The sequence below is a fragment of the Elephas maximus genome, chromosome 6 (genome assembly GCF_024166365.1).
Source record: "Elephas maximus indicus isolate mEleMax1 chromosome 6, mEleMax1 primary haplotype, whole genome shotgun sequence".
NCBI lineage: Eukaryota > Metazoa > Chordata > Mammalia > Proboscidea > Elephantidae > Elephas > Elephas maximus.
Genome location: NC_064824.1, coordinates 98,925,408 through 98,946,983, shown reverse-complemented (window position 1 = coordinate 98,946,983; position 21,576 = coordinate 98,925,408). Strand labels below are relative to the sequence as shown.

At 39.5% G+C, this 21,576-nt stretch overlaps 1 protein-coding gene across 6 annotated transcripts in view; it reads right to left on the bottom strand.

Annotated features, from left to right (window-relative positions):
* The window catches only part of SPATS2L (spermatogenesis associated serine rich 2 like), a 187,888-nt gene that overhangs the window by 55,334 nt on the left and 110,978 nt on the right, over nt 1-21,576 (bottom strand). For 5 of the 6 annotated variants that reach the window (XM_049887772.1, XM_049887771.1, XM_049887776.1 and 2 more), the window contains 3 exons: nt 12,435-12,543; nt 8,063-8,112; nt 3,571-3,817 (listed from right to left, as the gene is read on the bottom strand). In XM_049887772.1, coding sequence (XP_049743729.1) covers nt 3,571-3,817; nt 8,063-8,112; nt 12,435-12,543 — 406 coding nt within the window. The remainder of the gene's footprint in view (nt 1-3,570; nt 3,818-8,062; nt 8,113-12,434; nt 12,544-21,576) is intronic. The other variant, XM_049887775.1, reaches the window with a different exon arrangement.

The window sequence follows — 21,576 nt, the reverse complement described above, 5'->3', positions numbered from 1 at the left end:
GCAGGGGCAGGCTAGAGGGTTACTCCCATCCCTTCTAGTCCCAACGTTCTACTCAAAATGAGGTGCAGAGTGTCTACGCCTTACACTCCTCTGTGAAATACTGAATAGAGTTCTCAGGATTTTCAATAGATCATACAGGCATTTTAAAGACATTTGACATCGGCCATCAACCTCCTAATGAACCTTTATTTTAGAAGGAAAAACCTAACTGATTTTGGGGTTTTTTTTTTTTAGTTACAATCTCATTTTAAAATTAATGATCATAATAAGTGGGCTCCTAATGAACTTAACGGTCAACCAGAGAATTCATTTCCTTTAGCAAGTACATATTATCATCATTTATTCTTTAACAGAAAAATTTACATGAAGCACACAGATATGTACTGAACCAGCAACATTACCAAGTAATACTGACATATCTCAATGCCTTCATGCTAAACTTTCAAAACTGAAGGGATGGCTATTTAGATAATGCAGGATTCTTCAGAAAGTTTCATGCTAATGTTTACAAAAGCCCTTTGTACAGGGAACTCCCCTGATGGGCACTTAACTTTCAAGGCAGCTACCTACTGTGAAGCGAAGTGCCTCTATACTGAATTTGCTCTAATGTCATACACTTGATAGAGTTACTGAAATTGTTTTAAGAAGAAGGTTTAAATTATAAGTAAATGAACAAATAATACGAGCTAGGCTTTTAGTCTGTGATTGATATCAAAACAACTTGAGTAATTAGATTTTGAAAGTAATTCACATGAAAGCAATAACAAGTAAAGTTGGGAATCTGCCACTCCATTATTTAATTTCTTTCTCCTGACCTGGCTATAAATCAAAACATTCTCAAAACCATAGGCATAATAAAAATTGAAATAAAAAAATTACTGGAGAATTCAGTTTCAAAACAGAAATGGGTTATTTTTGTTTTTGTCATTGTTTGGTTTTAAGAAACCATCATGTAGTAAGGATTAATCTGAATTACAGCCCTCACTATTAATGGAGTTGTTAGAAAATGTGTTTATGGAAGAAAATTAGTGCTTTGTGAGCAACTGAGGAACTTGCTCGTGTGCTACACAGCATGTCAGTCATTTAATGCGCACTGCATCCTGGATTTGGTATGTGTCACCATGCGATTTTCTGTTTGCACCTCTGTCTCCTCTGCTAGACTGAACTCTTCCTGGGCAGGTACCGTGTGTATTTATCTTCAGTTTTTCAGAGGATAGTACTGCCTCATACACTGTAGGTGTACAAAATACAAGAGTGTTCAGTAAAGTTCTTCCTACTTCTTTCTAACCCTCCAATTCCTCTTCACCTCCACAGGTCTACTGATCCTTCAGTACCCATTGCTCCATAAAATCTTCCTGGATCGCCCTGCCAAATGCGGTATCTCCTTTCCCCAAACCGTAAACTCACCAGTGTACCCACAGCCATCTCTTCAATGATATCAGACTGCGACTCCCTCAGGGCCTAGACTACTCCTCATCCTTTTCTGAATCTACTGTGGCATCTAGCACAGTGCTTTGAATGTGAGGGGGGTTTTAAAAGAAAAAAAACCACTGATTCAGTAAAGTCAAGATTTTGTAACTAGAAGGAGACCTCTGGGGATCACCTGGTACAGTGGTTCTCACTGACACAGCTCCCACATCTTAGGAGGTGGTTTGAAAAACTGAGCCAGCATTTTTTAAACTTTTAAAAATGATTGTGTGTGTGTCGTGGCGGGGGGCGAGGGCAGATAACAACCACAGGACTGTCCTGCACAATGAAGAACTGCCCTGTGTCCTGAAGTTTCTCATGTCCTCCTGGATACTCAGGATTATTTTAAAAATTATAATTAAGTGAGTAAACCTACCTATGAACGTGAAGTATTCTTTGTACAGTTTTACTATAACTTACTATGTGAATTAAGTGATGACTACTTATGCTGAAGGACCCCTGGTGGCATAGTGGTTAAAGTGATCGATAGCTAACTGAAAGGCCAGCGGTTCAAAACCACTAGCGGCTCCATGGGAGAAAGATGTGACCATCTGCTTCCCATGAGATTTACGGCCTTGGAAATCCTGTGGGGTCTCTATAACTCTGAATCAACTCAAAGACAGTTTTGGTTTGGTACTTATGGTATTTAGAACTTTCCCAAGAGTTTTCCACTGCTTGGAAAATCACACCACTAGTCACACTAGCAGTCATGGTATCTGAGCTGACAACCAACATCCCTGTGTCAGTCTGCACTTGTAGTGGTCCCATTCACAGCGACTCCATGTATAAAACAAAACCCGTTGCCATTGAGTCAATTCCGACTCATATTGACCCTGTAGGACAGAGTAGAACTGCCCTGTAGAGTTTCCAAGCAGTGGCTGGTGGATTTGAACTGCCAGCCTTTTGGTTACCAGCCAAACTCTTAACCACTGCGTCACCAGGGCTCTGATTCCATGCATATATACATATAAATACACTTATTTGGATCTTACTTCAAATGTCAAATATAAAGACACAATGTCCACAATATCCAGTTGACTACTGTCTGACGTCTAAGTGCAAAGCGATTCCTTGAAAGTGGATGTGAACATATGGCCACTTTATTAGGTCTTCTATTTTAGTTATTCCTTAACTTCCTATATTTTTATTTTATTGAAATTCTGCTTCTAGCTAGGTTACATTACCTATAAATTTTATTTTAGGATTTGTTATAAAAATGGGGCATTGGTTTAGATAGTGCTGAGAATCACTTATCGAGTAGATTCCAGTAGTTACCTTGTTTTCAAAAAGGAGAAATGAAACACTAGACATGAAATGTTGTACCCAAGCGATACAGTTGATTAGGAAACAGACTTTTGTAGATTAATTCATGTATAGCTATGGCACAAATAATTAATATTCTTGATCCTAACACCCTGGGAGATTATGTTCTGTCACATAATATAAAATACCAGGAAGTTAAAATAATTTTGTCCCCTCTTTAGAAAAGGAAACCATTTAATAATATTTCCTTTTGACACCTATTACCCATACTTATCACAGGTAAATTCCAGCAAAGGGGCTATAAAGAGAATTTCTTTCAACAGGAATTTCCATTTTCCTGAAAATCCTACTACAGACTGTTGCTGTCAGGTGCTGTCGAGTCAATTTCAACTCAGAGAAACCCCACGTGATGGAGTAAACTGCCCCACAGAGTTTTCTAAGCTGTAGTTTTTATGGGAGCAGATTGCCAGGTCATTTTCCTCTGGAGCTGCTGAGTGGGTTGGAACTGCCAACTCTTGGGTTTGCAGTTGAGTGCTTAACTGTTGCACCACCACAGATCCTTAATACAGACTAGAAGTGTGTTTTTTAGAAAAACACTGAGTTTTTTAGCCCTGACTTAGTGCAGGGCTGGGTCGAGCATTTATTCTTTGGCCTCAGTGTATTAGCAGAAGGCCCAGTTACACCCTCCCTCACCTCCCCTGGGCGTGTCCTGGCCAGACTGTCTGAATCCACACAGCACACTGTAGAACAACTCTTCACTTCCAACACTATCAACAGCACCATCTGCTGCATCCTTTTCTTCTTTGGCATCCTAAGCAATTTTACTTAGGAATTACTTACCTGTGACCCCACGAAGTGCCTTTGAAGGATCCTCGAGTATTGAGATCCTTTTCTCACGCAGGAGAACAACAGGTTTTTCGTTGGCAGAGTCAGTGGACGAGCTGTCCTTCTCATAGCTGGGTGTGTGGCCATTTTGTATCTGTGGCACCTGTGGTTGCAGGGGCCCCCCTTCCGGCCTCTCTGTCTTGTCTTTAGCCTCTTTGTTACCTTGATGCTGCTTAGACTTGCTTCTTTTTCTTTTATTGTTCTAGAATGAGAAACAAAGGAGAAGATACTATTATTCAGCTCAGACCCTTTAAATAAAAGGTGAAACATGGAGATCAAAATAAGATCTGTTACCTTTTTTTTTTTGTTTTGCTTTCTGGCTGTTTTAATATAATGGATAAAAACACCTTCATTACTCATCATCTGAATTGCATAATTTAAATATCTTCTTTCTACAATAAGTTGTATCAACTTTTACATCATAAACATAGTAAGCAAAAAGGCTCTCTTAAAAGGAAAAATTGGCAAGGAATGGCTTAAATAGCTGAGACATGATTTCGGAAAATTGAGACTCCTCCTATGTGAATGGTAATACAAGGGTAAGTAAAAAATTATTGCTACAAAATCATAGAAATCTTTATTAAATAAAAATACCAAAATGTGAAGTTATTGTTTCTCGACATATCCTCCATCTAGGTCTATACACTTCTGAAGGTGGTGTTTCTATCTCTCCAGCCCTTCCGTGAAGAATTCTGCACTCTTCGATTTACCTACTTTTAAACGTTCTTTGAGTTTTAGGAACAAAAGAAGTCGAAGGAGCAAGATCAGGGCTCTGCGGTGGACAGGGTAAGGTTTTCCAACAAAATTCTCATAGGACAGTCCTTGTTACCCTCAAAGAATAAGCAGGTGCATTGTCGTCACGGAAAAAAATTCCTCAGCTTAACTTTCTTGGCCTTTTTTTCACCAATGTAGTTTTCTCAATTTTCTTAAAACTTCTTCATAATAAGCCCCCATGATCATCCTGTGCCCTTCAAGAAAATCTATCAAGACTACCCCCTTGGAGTCCCAAAACCAGTTGCCATAACCTTCTGAGCAGTCTTCTCTCACTTGGCTCATCTTTGAGGTCTTCCCAACCTTCCTTAAAATGCTCGATCCATCTAAAAACTGTTGTTTTACGTGGGGCAGCATTCCCATAAACTTGTCGCAAAGCTTCAGTGATTTGGGAAGATAGCCACTTGAGTTTTGTTAAAAATCTGGTATTAGCCCTGACCTCAAAATCATTTTTTTCCATGGCACAAAAAAAATTTTTTTTTTTTTAAGGCACTCTAATGAAATTAAGACAAGTGTATTACTGAGAGAATTTGTCTGCAGCCATCTACTGATCAGAGAGACATGTTTAAACACCTTTTGTTTGGAATAAACCCATGCATGTATGAACTGGAACCCTAGTAGCAATACTTTTTGACACCCTTCTATGGTAAAACCTTGTGCTAACTGCCCATTGGAGGCTGGCTCTGGTTTCTTAAAGTGGAGATGGTGGGGGTGGGGAGGACACTAAGGTTCCTACCATCTCTGAAGGAGGGCAGATAAAAGTGAGGCATGGTAGGAAAAAGGCAGGCAACTCCTTGCAAAATGAGGAATCAGAAGGTAGGTCTCCAAAGTCCATATTGACTCTATCAAAAGGGTGCTAACTAACCAGGAGATTCCTGGAATTTCTGCCACTGTCCAGAGAGTTCCAGGCAACCACAGAGGCCATAATCATCCCCATCAATATTTAAACTGGAGCAGACAACTAGGTAATGCCAAATTGATCCGGATGCACGTACATTTGGGTTGTGCAGCCTGACTCCTGGGTCTCTCAGTGCTAGCTGCAAAACTTTATAAGGCTTCATTTTATTTATCTGGAAATAACATGTAATGGTTAAGATTGTATGTCAACTTGGCTGGGCCATGATCCTCAGTGATTTGACAGTCATATGATGGTGTGATCACTTCCATGATGAGATTTGATATTATGTGATCACTTCCATGATGGGATCTGCTGTGAGTAGCCAATCAGTTGAAAGGAAGTTTCCTTGGGCATGTGGACTGCAATGAATATAAATAGATATTTTGGCAAAGCTTGTGGCTTTCTGCTTGCTCTAGATCCTGCAGCAGGCTCCTATTCATCTGACCTCTGGTTCTTGGGACTTGAGCTAGCAGCTTACCTGTGGTCTTGCCTGTTGATCTTTGGGATTGGTCGATCTTCACAGACTGTGAACAAGAGCCCTGTTCTCCAACCTGCTGATCTTGGATTTGCCAGCCCCTGTGGCTAAATGCATCAGACTTGGGACATTCCAGCCTCTACAACCACATGAGCCGTTGCTTGATATAAATCTTTTTATATGCATATTTACATGCTTTACTGGTTTTGCTTCTCTAGAGAACCCAGCCTAAGACATAACATGACCCTGCATTTTAGACAACTACAAATTTTTAGACCCCACTTATCACAATATGGCAGAGTTTTAATGTATCTCTCCTAAAATGTTCAATGGTGAATATATCATAATATAATGGGAAATTAAGAAGACACTGTTCCATATTATGTGGTATGCTTTACTTGACTTTGGTTTTGCACCTGGGTGATATTCAGTATGTTTAACAAACAAAAAAAAAAAAAAAATTTTTTTTTTTTTTTTTTTTATGGTACAGGCCCATAATCCATCAGAACAGATGCCTGACCCATCAGGACAGACCCGAACCTCCTGCTGAATCCATGAGTACCAGCTAAAAATCAGCCCTGGCTTTAACCTTTCAACACAGTTTGAAAAGAAATAAAAAGCAGTTGTTAATCCTCCTCCCAGTCCTTTTCTTTTCCTTTCGAATCATAGGCCTTAAGTAAGTGCTGCTCTGGGTGCCAGAGGTGCATTCACCAGTGAGGGAAAGGGCTAGCAGTGCCCACTCCCATGGTACCCCCGTTGGCTTCTGGTTTTCAAGCCCTGTGTCTACTGGACTGGGGAGACTGGTTTCCTACTGAACCTCTGAGAGAGACACTAAGTAATGAGTTGGGTCTGCAGCTGCTTTCTGCTCTTTTTTCACATCAGACAAATGTAATACACAAACCGCACATCTGAAACATTTCCACGTAAGTGTAAATACTTCCTTTCGATCACCTGCAAATTATCTTCACCTCTCAGTGAAGCTTGGGAAGCTATGGTTAAAGATAAGCAGAGATTGTCAAAGATGGTGGCATACAAAGGTTAAAAAAAACTCATAATTCTTATTATTCTACATGAAACTAAAACCGCAAAAAACTATATACTAGGAACTAAAAAAAAAAAAAAATACTACATGAAAATAAAACCCAAAAAAACTATATACGAAAAAAAAAAAAACACTAGGAACTAAAAAAAAAAATTTTTTTTTTTTTTTGTTGGAACTAGGATTTTTTTTTTAGGAGGGGAAAAAAGGGGAAAGGATGATTCTGGCAATTTCAGTAATCTCAGGATTTTATGAAATACACCTTTTCGTGTTTGTTCAAAATCTGTTTCTCAGACCTGTGATCTTCCCTCCTGGGAAAGAATGGGCTGGGATTGTACACCCTTGGATACCCACAACACATGGCCTTGCTGGGTTAGAGTGGACTAGGTGGGACAGTTACTGTGGAAAGAGAAGCAGGCTTTTTATGACAGTCATGAAACAGACTTCAGGCCAAGGACAAAAGGCAAGCCATGGCAACGGGAGCTGGTGAGCGTGCTCGCAGGGTCAGGAAGTGTGTGTGCTGACATGAGAGAACCAGTACATACTAGGATACAGGCACATTCCACAGGTGCCCCTGAGTCAAAACTCTTCATGACTACAGAAAAAAAGCAAAATATTTTGAGCAGGGCAAAGCAAAATCTCCATGCCGTCTTTTCTCAAAGAGTAGTCTACCAGTGTTCTCAAGAAGGCAAAATAAGTCCCTTACTTACTATGGTTTTAAGGTTATTTTTTTTTCCTTTACTTACTATGGTTTTAAGGCATTTTTTTTTTTTTTCCTTTAGTAAAGATCTAACTTAAAAAAAAAAAAAATTAGGACTCAGCAAAATAGTGTCTTAGGGCAGCCTTGGACAGATTCTCTCAGTTGGAAAAACATATGAGAAATGTATTTAGAGTTTTTCAAGTGTCTTTAAAACACTCCTTAATTTCTGCCTTTGTGCTACAGGATATGTTCAGGGAAGTTAATGTCTTGAATCCTTTGAATTCTCCAGCTGGGCCCCCTTAATACTTACACACACATAACAACAACAACAAGTAATTCTCAGGCTTCTTAAGCACACCTGGTAGTTAAAAACACTGAACAGAAAGCAAGGGCATTAGTAGTGAGAGTGGCTGGTAATTTAAGAGTCATGAATTTGGAAGCTTTCTGGGTTTTCCTATTAACATATTCGAAAGAAGCATAAAATTGGCAGCCTTGTTAAAATGATAACAACTATGAAGGCTTTGGTCGAAGATGTTACTAATTTACAATCAATATTAATCTTACCTTCTTTTTTCCTGTCATATTCCACTCTTTTAGAACTTGAATTGCACTGCCTAGACAAAGACAAAGAATCTTCAACATATATTCATATAATAAAAGACCATACAAAATTCATCTCTGTCTTTCCATCTTGGTAGCAATTTTTTTTACCTTTTCATTTGTTTTGATACATCCTACCTTAATAAAAACGCCAGTTTCATTTTCTATTTCCCAGATTTTCATTTAATTCACTGCATGATCTCGGTTTTATCAAAAAATTAAGCCCTACTACATGGAGCTTACTTCTCTATCATTATACTGTCTCAGAGAAAATAAAATGTATCTTGAGAATTTTCTGATAGTTTCATTGCCATAGGTAGAATTAAAATTGTTCTGTTTGATATGTGAATAAAAATACCAATGATTATCTGGACCAAACATGGGATTTTGAATGTTATTAACCACGTGAATCGTGGCTTTCTGTTTGACCATTCCTGCTCTTTGTACGCCTCTACTCATTATGTCCACAACTTGTAGGGTGTTAGGGAGGACAGATTATATGATGCTCAGCTCTAGTCACCATGGACAGGGATGGAATGTGGTCTCCACAAGGCTTCCACTTTCTAGTAAAAGAAGTTCATCAAAAGACAAGTTTCGTCCATGTTCTGTCAAATCCCATTGATATACATATCTGGAACTGCACTGATTCTGCTTAACCTGGTTAAGCTATAAAACATTTTTAAAGAAATGTTTAATCACTGGTCAGCTACAATAAATGTTTCCACATAGTCTAACAAAGTTCATTCATTTGTTCCAACTGCGCTGATTCTAAAAGAGGGTTAGTGTTTAAAATGTATTTTTTTTAACAATGTTAAGCATTCCCAATACAATCTTATTATGCTAATAGCTCTCTACAAGGAGTGTGTTGCCTAAACAAAAATAAACTTCAGGCTGGTCTTTATTTATCACAAATTTCAAATTAGTAGGGTCCCAATTATTGAATCTACTGTCACTGTTAGATAAGCAGAAGGCCATATTGCTTTGACTAATGTTCAGACAGGCTAATTACTCCTATTTATTCAAAGGTTCCAACTCAATGCCTCTCTTAGACTTGTTTGAGTTGCATGGACTTGAAATAAGGTTGCACTTAAAAGTAAGCTATAATTCAGGCTTTTTATTAACTAGGCTGATCTCTCCTCTAATTTGCCCCAAGAATTAATGTTTCTCAGTACTTTCCTTTCAAAGACCTTTAGGAAGTCACTTCTATTATGTTTCCCAGTAAGTCATTCCAATGGTTAACAATCATTAGGGTAGTTCTTATTTATAGCCAAGTTTCTGCTTTTTAAGTAAAATTCAATTTAAAAAAATATTAAAATACTGTTCTCTTTAATAAGAAAAAGGAGATGAGTTGCTTATTGCTTTCTCAATTGTAACAGTCAATCAGTCCCCTAATTTTCATAGCCTGACATAAGTTCTACTTGTAATTTTGACAGTGAGTTTTTAGAGAGTAATTCTGAAGAAAAAATACCCATGTTTACAGAGGATTTTGAAACGATTATTATTAGATTTTAATTATACTGAAACTGCTTGGATTTTTTTTGAGCCACTTCAAAACAGTAGCTTTCAATATGCCTCGTAAAGAACTCCTCACATTGATTTTTGGCTCTTGGTAGATTTTAAACAAGCTTTTCTAGTTATCCTATTGGTCCCCAACCAAAATGGTTCAGGGTTCCTTGCAATTAATGAGCTTTATTAATGAGATCTCAACACTGACAAAGTGAAAATTTCAAGGACAAGGTGCTCTACTTAAATACAGATGAATTTGATGACAGAAGAATTTAAATACAAACAAATCTGATCAGTTATGATGCATCTATGCATCTCAATGAGGTCATTTTATAATAAAAACTTCCATACTGGGAAACGTGGTAGCCTCAAGCCAAGTGTGGGTGAAGAGGAATAGGGATGATGGCCCTTTTCCTTTCCTAAAGCTTTTCTCCATGCAAGCGATGTAGGCGGACAGAAGCTGAAAAGAGAGTTGGTCTGAGCTAGGATGTGCATATTTTCAAAATTTTTTCTTGAGACAAATTATACCTAACACTGAAAAGTCAGATGAATATAGAATTCTCTGCTATTTGTTTCTTATAGCTAAAGATTCTATATTTGCTAGTATTATGAAACATGGGAAAATAGTGAGAAAATTGTACACCACGAATCTCCTTGCAGGTCTGTTTTGAATGATAATCATTTGTTAGTTCAATTAGGACCCTAAACCTTGACTGCAGGTTTGAGAATATAAGCATGTTGCCTGGTTCCAAGGCCTTGACTGGAAATACACTTGCAGAAACTCAAGAAGGTTATTAAACTCTTAAGAAAATAAGTAAATTAACCATCCTTGATGAATAAAGTGTAAACAGAATATAATTGAGAAATATGCTGATAGGTCTTCTCTGCCCTTATCTGTCAGATTATGTTTAACTAGACTGTACTTACAAAACAGAAACTAATACCAGGATAGAAGGCAGATGATAACTAAGGGTAGGTGAGGGATCTTTGCTCATAACTATGTGGTGCAATAGGTTGCTTTTATATGGCCTTTCTCACCATGGTTTTTTGACTGGGGGGGACAATGCCCAAAGTATGCATGGAACCCCTGTGGGGGTGGGACCATGTAAATAAGGTGTACAGAACCCTAACAAGAGGCTTTATCCGTTTTGTCATCCAACTAGGCTTAAAAGATATCCAATCCCAGAGCAGAGGGAGTACTTCACTACCACCAAAAAGAACATCCAAGGAGTGGAGTGTGTCCTTTGGACCTGGGATCCCTGCACTGGAGACTTCTTAGACCCAGGGATAGAGACAAAGAGTTGTAACACCACAATGGCGAGATGCAGCAGCAGGGAAATGGTAGCAGCAGAGGTAGCAAAACCAGAAGACGGGCACGAGACAGAATGGTGGGCTTCTTGACTCACAGAGTGAGAAAGCTGAGCACCTCTGGGCAGGAGGCGTGCTGGTAGAGTGAGGTACCTTCAGACACTTGTTGGCAGAACTAGGCTCGTCAACCCATGGAGCTGGAGAGCTAGGCACCTTCAGGCCAAGGCTTACTGGCAGAGTGGGGTGCCTCTGGACACTTGTTGGTGGAGCTAGGCTTGCCTACCTGTGGAGCTCGAGAGCTGAGCACCTTCCAGCTGAAGCTTACTGGCAAACTGGGGTGCCTCTGGGTACTTACTGTTTGGGTTACAGAGTTTTGGAACACTCAACCAAGCAGGGCAGAGGCCCGGCCAGCCCAAGAGGTCCAAAGGGCTGAGGTGCCAAGGCTGAAAGGCCAAGCACCAGGGAGAGGCCTGCCTGTAGGCATGGCCGAGAAGCTGTCCTGACTGAAGAACTGTCTCCTGAGTTGCTCCTGGTTCTGAATTGTAATCTGTTACTTCCCTAATAAACCCTCCCAATCATGAGTATTCTCTGTGAGCTCTGTGTGGCCATTACAATGAATAGTCAAATCCAGCAGAGACGTAGAGAGTGCCACGGGAGGGATGGTTGGTGTCAGAAATGGAAAAAAGGTTGAAGAGAATCAGTATGTCTCATAGCAATCAGCCTTGGGCTGTTGATCTCAATTTTCTCTCTCCCTCCTCCTGAAGTTAGAGGAGGTCAGGTGCCCCCACCAAGCCACCATTTTTATAAACTGGAGCTTGTTTTATTTGATACTAGGAAGGGAGAATTTCCCCATAATGTACAGGAAATCTAAAGCATTAAGTTATAATACAGAATAAACACATTCCTGAGAAAAACTTTCGATTCTGTAGTATACTAGGCAAAGGACTGTCTTAAAAAAAAATTTTTTTTTTTTAGAAAGTAAGAAGTTCTAAAGTATAAAAGATGGACTAATATTCTGACTAATCAGAAAATCTCAATATTACAAACTAAGCATATTAGAGAATAAACCAGTCCTCTCAGGCTATACAAGTTATCAAGTTTGAGGATTGCCATTATAAAGCCAAGCAGAATTATTCTGGTTGATAGGTGAGAAGACTTTCCAGTCTGGGAAGAAGTGCATATCCTCCATTTACAGGGACACCATCAAATAAACGGCATGTTTAATAACAATTTGAAATGACTGGTAGATAATGGAATGGAATTAGAAGCAATCTGATCAGTATCCTTTGGAAACTATCTAGAGTCCGTATTGTTTTGTTTTTTAAATGAGCGAAAAAGAACTTCCAAATTCTGCTCTTATTGAGTATGGATGTGTTTTTAAAACCTAGCATACTTTTACAAGAACTAAAGCTATTAATTAAAAATTAGTAATTAATTGACATTCAACGTATTTAAGGAAAAATACAGACTACACGGACTATCGAGTCCTGATATCGTCAGGCTCAGGGAGTTGTACGCCTACCATCCACGAAGGCTTGCACTGCTTTATCCACATTGAAATCAAACTGCTGTAGCACCAGGACTATTTCATTATTGCTTTTGTTGGGAACAACTGATCGAACTGCGTAAATCTGTAAATGAAAAGGAGATGAAAGGTGAAAACTAAAATTTTTTCATTCATGAATCTATCATTAAATAAAATTACAACTGTTAGAAACGCCTTGAAAAGCCAATGAATCTATCCCCTCTTGCCATCAAGCATACTCAAGGCATTTAAAAACCCACTGCTGTCAAGTCAATTCCAATTCATAGATATGGTATAGGACAGAGCAGAACTGTCCTACAGGGTTTCCAAAGAGGGGCTGGTGGATTTAAACTGCTGACCTTTTGGTTAGCAGCCTGAGCTCTTAACCACTGTGCCACCAGGGCTCCCAAGGCATTTCAGACCAATGAAACTTCATTCTGGTAGTCACCTTGATACCCTATTTATTTGTGTACACGTCTTCTACAAAGATCTCCTTGTTAGGGCTGTGGTGCAAAAAGCCAAGCCTGTTTTGCAATTGACCCTCCCCACAGACTACAGATGCATACAAGACATGTTTTAGTGAGAACACAGAATCAGCTTCTGTCTCAAGCTCTCTTCTCCACTGGCTCAGCAGGGATCTTTGGAAAACTCACAGACATAGCCTCATGCCTTGGCTTTTCTATCTGCACAGTGGAAACAGTCATCGCAAGGTTCACAAATGTGTGTTGTGAAACTCTGTTTATAAAAAAAAATACCAGTTGCTGGCAAGTTGATTCTGACTCACGGTGACCCCATGCATTTCAGAGTAGAACTGCACTCCACAGGGTTTCAAGGGCTGACTTTTCAGCAGCAGATCACTAGGCCTTTCTTCTGAGGCACCGAGTGGACTTGAACTGCCAACCTTATGGTTAGCAGCTGAGCACATTAATTGTTTGCAGTTAGAGGACTCCATCAATGTTTACAGAGATATAAAAATGTGGGTTACTGTATTTATGAAACATTAATCTTAGCCATAATACAGGAAATGTCCCCACACACACTTCTGAAAATCAAGCGTTTAAAATATAGTAAAAGTAAATACATATGTGAACTAAGGATTTCGATATGTTAAGGCTTATATTTAATGTTTAATGACTTGTATGTATTCCTCAGTCAAATTTAGCAAACACTTGTTCTTCTCACCTAGAAGAATTAATTGACCTTTATCTCACAGAACTTGTAACTACCACAGGATGCTTTATCTACTTTAGCAAAACGTGGCTCACCCAGCCTTCTATCAAGAGGATTACTATAGATGCTACTGACAAATGATGAGAGTACAGCATGGTGCAAAGGGAAGTGGCATGCATAATAATGATCCCTACAGCTCTGCACAATCTTCACGTTTGCAGTCATCAATAGTTAAATTATATGACCAGGTTAATTTCAGAGCTGAATCAAGTTTACTGTAATTGAATTCATGGAATATGAGTTATATGGATGTACGTGTACCATGACTCTATTGACTAGAATATTTAATTAAGCAATATACCCTATTTCCTAATACTTTTTTTAGAAAAGTCTACTCTCTCTCTCTATGCATTTATATTGTAATTAGAAAAGAACCCCCCCCAAAAAGAACCCAAGCTGTAGATATATGACTTATAGAGGTGCTTGCTGACACTTTAGATTAGAAAGCTGGTTTTAAATCCTGACATTCATAAATGCTGAATATTTGGGTTTTACCAAGGACTTCAATACAATATTTATGTATTTGTACATATGTGACTCAATATTCCTTTGATTTTTCTTCCTACTGTTCACATTTTTATGATTCTGATTAGTTTTTCTGGTCTCCATGTTAAAAAAAAAAAAAAAGAACTTCTTCAAAGCTAAGTTCTTTCTCACTTTTCTCTTCACTATCTTTAAAACTTCATCTAGTGTTAGTTTAAACAACAGCTCAAGTATATATAGAGCATATAACATTATGGGTTTAGGAAGAAATATACAGATGATCAACAAAACTAACTGCTGGTTAAAAAAATACATAGACAAATGTTAGGAATATTGATTATGAAAATAAAAAAATTGAGGAGGCAAAAATTTTACGTATTTGAAATAAAAAACGAAACACATCTAAAAACACAGGACAGACTTTCAAATTCATACAACAACAGTATGGACAATCTCACACTGATCCATTTGGCAGCTGTGACAGAGATGGTCTCTGCATCCACGCTGGCATGTTCTCTTCCCCAACACTGTTTGAATGCCATTCAGACTGTGGGACTGAGTTCTGGCTGGGAGAATGTGAGCGGAAGTGCTGACAGCTCTGGTACAGGCACTTTGGGATAGGTGGGGGTCCCTGTGATCTCTCAGATGCCCATCTGCTGGAACCAAAAATTCAGGAGCAGAAATGGTGTAATGGGGAAGCTGCCCAGATCTACCTTTGGAGAAGAGATGTCAAGGAAAAGTGTCTGGCTTTGTCAAAATTTACATGGGAGAAAAAGAAATCTTTGGTGTAAGAAAAAAAAAAAAAAAATCCTTCAGTGACTATTTCTTGAATGCCTATTGTGTGCCAAGGCACCAAACTTCCCCAAGCTTATAGTCTAGAGGAGGATATACACATTGATCAAATAGCCACACAAATAAACATATAACTATGAATTGTGTAAGTGCTATAAAATCATAAGACCAGGGAATCTGACTTTTTATAGGTATGCTGAGATCTGAAGGATCAGTGAGAAAGATGGGTGGGTGGGGAAGGGGAAAGGCATTTTAGGCAGAGGAAATAGCATGAGTAAGCAGCAAAGCACAGATGAGGAGGAAACAGCTGCAGGCGAGTATGGATGGAGGCAGAGGGTGAACCTTCTGGAGCACGAGATGTGACCAGAGGTGGGCAGGGACCAGGTCTTGCAGTGCCTACAAGACCATGGTAAGGATTTAGGTCTTGTGAACTTCTCTTGACTATTCTTTTGTTGTCTTTTCTAAGTCACTTATCACCTTAGGAAAGACAGTTTTTCCTTCCTTCCTTCTTCCTCCCTCCCTCCCTCTTTTTCTTTTTAAAGAGAAGCAAAGGTGGGAAGATAGACGAACACACAAAAAACCTACCTTCAGCCAGGAAAGTGACTAACAGAGTGTGTCCAAAAATAAATCATATTTGCCTAGTGGTTACCAGTGCACTGGAGTAATGTATAAAAATTATATGTTATCCTGCTAATTTAGTTCTCTTTTAAATAAAATTCTAGTACTTCAGGCCACTAGTTTGGTTTGTATTATATAAAATCTCTTAATAATTACCATCATTAATACCACATCAAGCATGCCCTTCTAAATAATACAAATTTTAGCTATTAATTATATTAACTACATTATAATTACATTAGACCAAAGTTGTCAATCCACCTACATGCTATGTCATCAGTAATGACCCAGAATTATTGAATAAACATTAAATGACTGCTCTCCCTGCTTCTCTACTGCAAAACACAATGTATGTTTTATTATGTTACAGCAAGACGTAATATAAACCACTGCTTGTATAGATGCTTCATTTTTAGATGTTTACACTCTCTTGCCTATCTCCCTTTAAAAGAAAATAAAACTACAATCATGTTCAAATGTATGTAGAACACATTTTCTATATTTGTCATTTTACATCTCCTAGCTCTGCATGTGTCCTTAGAAAACTGTGAATAACTGACTCCTGATATCAAATCTAACTACTAATATTGCATGCAACTCCCAGAGGAAGATAATAAGTAAAACAGGAATTACAAGTTTTAAAGAAAGGAGAAAAAATAATAAAACCCCAAATAATTTCTGCCTATTCTTAGATATTCCACAGCAGTGTTGAATTCCAGTGAATCTCTTAGCCAAGCTCCGTTTCTGCTTTAATTACTGGGCTTGGCTAATGTGAAAAGAGTAGTAGTGTTTGTCAACTTTGGTATTTGTAAATTCACCACATTTATTTTTCCTATGAAAACGTCTTTGAGAAAGATGAGGAAATGGTGTGTAATCGTATGTGCACACACAAATACTGGAACCTCACTAGGCCATTATTCCTGACACAGGAGCTAAGCATTTAAATATAAAAAAGACCTTATTATGAAGTAGCTTTAAGTATGAGGGGATGACAAAGGCAGTGTGGTACTGAGGTTGTGTTGCAAGGTCTGCCTTTGCACTTGGAAACGAAGCTTCTGGGCAGAAAAGGTTCAATCAATGCATGACTAGTGGCCGTTTGCATACGGAGAGTACATCAAATTCACGGCTGCAGTGGCTTTTTTGCAGAGGCTGTTTCTGGCGATGCTTCAGACAACAGCCTTTACTTCAGCGCCGAAGCGCACGCAGGCATTCCTGCTGCTGCAGATTCACACCTCAGCCCACTGTCTGAAGCCGCTCCTGACTGCAACCCTAAAGGGTTCTCACGCCATAAATGGAGCGGTCCAGTTCTGCTACCCAGGCGGACAGCCCCGGTTCCCGGGTGACAATCAAGACTGCGAGTTAGCGGCTCATTCAGCAACTGCTTTACCCTTCCAAAATCTCGGTCTCCTATTTTGCTTCTGCTAATTTAAACTGGGTTTGGCAACTTCAATTTGCTGTTTAGAAATCCACCTTTTGCGCCTCCAAAGTTGTTTTGATTTTCCCGTCTAGCATTTTAATCGTCTCTCTCTCTCCTCTCTCTGGGGCTTTCCTATCTGGCTCTGCAGGCTCTTCCCATTCTGCTACTGGCCCGCCCTGCTGGCATGTGGCCCTCTCCAAGCAGCCAGGCAGTGTGGCTTTCAGGGGCGAGCATTGTTTGGTTTCAGCCCTCCACATTGCTCCCCTGTACCCGAGTTGTCTGGTTTAAGAGCTGTTAGCAGATTTCCGTGTTCACACAGTGCATCTTTTCAGCCCATCTGTGATGACTCTTTAAAAATTCTTGGCTTACTGATGAGTCACTTAGGCTATGTCTGGGTTTAGAAAAATTGTTCTGACCAAAGTTTTCAATCCACCTACACGGCAACAGATTTTTCTTTTTTTTTCAGACACAACTGTGTGATCAGTAAAGACCCAGAATTACTGAATAAACATAAAATAACTGCTCTCCCGGCTTCCAGCCTCTCTTCGGCAAATTCATCCCAAGGATGCTGCCAGAGTGCCCGTCCTAAAGTATCATTATGATCATTTTATTCCTTTCTTGAAGAACTTCAGTGATTGAATAAAGTTAAATCTCCACAACCCGGCACTCAAGGCCACCAACAGCTGGGCTCCAATCTGCATGTCCAAGGGTCTCTCTTGCTCTATCTCTTCCCAGACAAGCTCCTCAAGCCCAGTTCTCATTCCCTCCTCCTCTGTTTGAGCTTCTTCTTTGATGTGTCTGCATGTCCGAATCTGACATTACAGCTGAGATGCCATGTCTTCCATGAAGTCTTCCTCGATCCTCCTGCTGCAGTCACTCCTTATTGTCATTGTTATTAGGTACCATTGAGTCGATTTTCTACTCATATTGACCCCATGTGACAGAGCAGAACTGTCCTAGGGTTTTCTAGGCTGTAATCTTTACAGGAGCAGATTGCCAGGTCTCTCTCCTGCAGAGCCACTGGGTGGGTTCCCGAACTGCCAATCTTTCGGTCAACAGCTGAGAGCTTAACCATTGCACCACCTTCCTGCCTCCCTCCAATTCCCATAACCTTTTATCAGTAGGTATCTTTGAAAGCTAAACCACATTCTACTTTATCTCCTAAGTATTTGGTGTATCAGGAGCCCTGGTGGCACAGTGGTTAAGCACTCTGCTGCTAACTTAAAGGTGAGTGGTTCAAACCTGCCCACCCTACTCAGTGGAAGAAAGATGTGGCATTGTGCTTCTGTAAAAATTACAGCCTTGGAAACCCTATGGGGTAGTTCTACCTATAGAGTCACTATGAGTTGGAATTGACTCAATGGCAATGGGTTTAGTTTGTGTACCTGTTATGCCAACTAATGGTATAACATTATTTGAGAACAGAATCGTAGTTGTAGTCATTTTTGAATAATCATTGTACTCACCACAAGGGGTTAATATGGTGCATACCGTAGGTATTTAATAAATACTTATTGAGCGAGAGAATGCTAACTTGGAGTTCTGCCATGCTGCTTGCTGTTTTGAGCCAAAGTCATCAGTGTGCTTGGACCATCCCACCACTACACCTCTACCTCCACAATCTCAGTGGTGGATCTCAATTATCTTTAAAGTGACCTGAAAATTACACGGGTAGAGAAAATATACATATGTTCTTTAAGCTTCAATCACAGAAACTGGAAGAATATTTATGAGATATTTTTTAATTCCTCATTTTTACTTCTATATGATAAGGTACTCGGGGTATTTTTGTGGATTTTAAAAAATATGAAATTGCACAGTAACTGCCTATCCTTCTAAAGCTCAGTCCGGCAGACAGACATTGGTGGAGGCCCCTACTAAGTGACAGCACTGAGGACACAGACAGGAATAAGACACAGTTCTCACCCTAGGGAGTACAGTGAGCAGTGGAGTCAGAGCTATCTGTAATGGAAAAATATATAAAAAGTGCTGTATTGTCTTTATGAACAAGGTACGGTGGTACTGTATCCTTTTACCACACTTATTCAATTTGTATGCTAAGCAGGTAATCCAAGAAGCTGGACTATATGAAGAAGAACGCAGCATCAGGATTGGAAAAAGACTCATCAACAACCTGCGACATGCAGATGATACAACTTTGCTTGCTGAAAGTGAAGAGAACTTGAAGCACTTATAAAGATCAGAGACTACACCCTTCAGTATGGATTACACCTTAATATAAAGAAAACAAAAATCCTCACAACTGGACCAATAAGTAACATCATGATAAACGGAGAAAATATTGAAGCTGTCAAAGATTTCAAGATTTCGTTTTACTTGGACATACAATCCATACCCATGGCAACAGCAGTCGAGAAATCAAATGATGTATTGCATTGGGCAAACGTGCTGCAAAGGACCTCTTTAAAGTGTTAAAAAGAAAAGATGTCACTCTGAGGACTAAGATGCACCTGACCCAAGCAATGGTATTTTCAATCACCTCATATGCATGCGAAAGCTGGTGAAGAATATACCACGGACTAACAGATGAATGAAAAAAATCTGTCTTTGAAAAAGTATAACCACAATGCTCCTAGGAAGCGAGGACGGTGAGACTTTGCCTCATGTGCTTTGTACGATATCAGGAGGGACCAGTCGCTGGAAAAGGACATCATGTTTAATAAGGCAGAAGGTCAATGAAAAAGAAGACCCTCAATGAAATGGACCGACACAGTAGCTACAACAGTGGGCTCAAACACAGCAACGACTGTGAGGACGGCTCAGGACCGGGCAGTGTTTCGTTCTGTTGTTCATAGGGTCGCTGTGAGTTGGAACCAACTTGATGGCACCTAACACACACACACACACACACACACAGTGTGGTGCTACAGAGAAGGAAGCAATTAGGTTTACCCAAGGAGAGAATACTTTCTACAGGAGAGAGTCAAATGTTGTGGAAGGCGCTTTAGAATTAAACAGATCTATGTTCTTGGCTCTACCATATGCAAGCTCTATGACCTTGGGTGAACTACTTATATCTTTGAACCCTGGTTTGGTAGTTGTAAAATTAAGATATTACCTGGGGAGTCTGCAGAAATGAAAAGAGATGATGCATGTAAAGTGCCTGATATAGAATTTGGCATATATTAGCTGCTCAGTACATTTTAAAAAGGGAGGGCATTTACAATGGGTGATTAAGGAGAAGGATCATTCTAGATGTAAAGGTGGGGTATGCCTTTGAAACTGAAAGAACATGTGGCTAGAGTGTTGGTGAAGACATTTGGGGCAGATTGCTCTGTATGCCTCCTTTCTTAGAGAATCTCCTTTTTCCCCACAAACTCTGCACTGAGGCTTCAGGGGACCCAATACTCTCCCTCAAAACTCACCTCCCCTGCAAGCTGACTGGGTACCATAAGGAAAGCCCATCTTCAGGGTGGTTTAACAACATGTGCTGTTTAAATTCTTTTCATCCTGTCATTTATTTATTTACTGAATAGCTACTATGGTCAGGCACTGTACTGGGGGGTACCACACTAACAAAATATATATGCCAAACTACAGAGGGAAACAAATATAAACAAGTTAAAAATATATATATATGTATATATACACATATACATATATATACATATATATATACACACATATATGGAAACCTTGGTGGCGTAGTGGTTAAGTGCTATGGCTGCTAACCAAAGGGTCAGCAGTTCGAATCTGCCAGGCTCTCCTTGGAAACTCTATGGGGTAGTTCTACTCTGTCCTTTAGGGTTGCTATGAGTCGGAATTGACTCGATGGCATTGGGTTTGGGTTTTTTTTTGATATATATATATATAAAAGCACTGGTGGCAATGTGGTTAAGAGCTACAGCTGCTAACCAAAAGGCTGGCAGTTTGAATCCACCAGCCACTCCTTGGAAACCCTATGGAGCAGTTCCACTGTATCCTATAGGGTTGCAATGAGTTGGAAGTGACTTGACAGTAACGGGTTTGGTTTTGGTTTTATATATATATGTTGTTGTTAGGTGCCACGGAGTCAGTTCCAACTCATAGGGACCCTATGTACAGCAGAACAAAACACTGCCTGGTCCTGTGCCATCCTCACAATTGTTGTTATGCTAGAGCCCATTGTTGCAGCCACTGTGTCAATCCATCTCTTGAGGGTCTTTCTCTTTTTTTGCTGTCTCTCTACTTTAACAAAAAAAAAAAAAAAAAAATTTTTTTTTTTTCCTACTTTACCAAGCATGATGTCTTTCTTTAGGGACTGATCCCTCCTGATAAGATGTCCAAAGCATGTGAAATGTAGTCACGCCACCCTTGCCTCTAAGGAACATTCTATTCTTCCAAGACAGATTTGTTCATTCTGTCGGCAGTCCATGGTATATTCAAAAATCTTCACAAACACCACAATTTAAAGGTGACAATTCTTCCTTATTCATCAGCCAGCTTTTGCAGGCTTATGAGGTGACTAAAAACACCATAGCTCGTGTCAGGCGCACCTTAGTCTTTAAGGTGATATCTTTGCTTTTCAACACTTTAAAGAGGTCATTTGCAGCAGATTTGCCCAATGCGATACATCTTTTGATTTCTTGACTGCTGCTT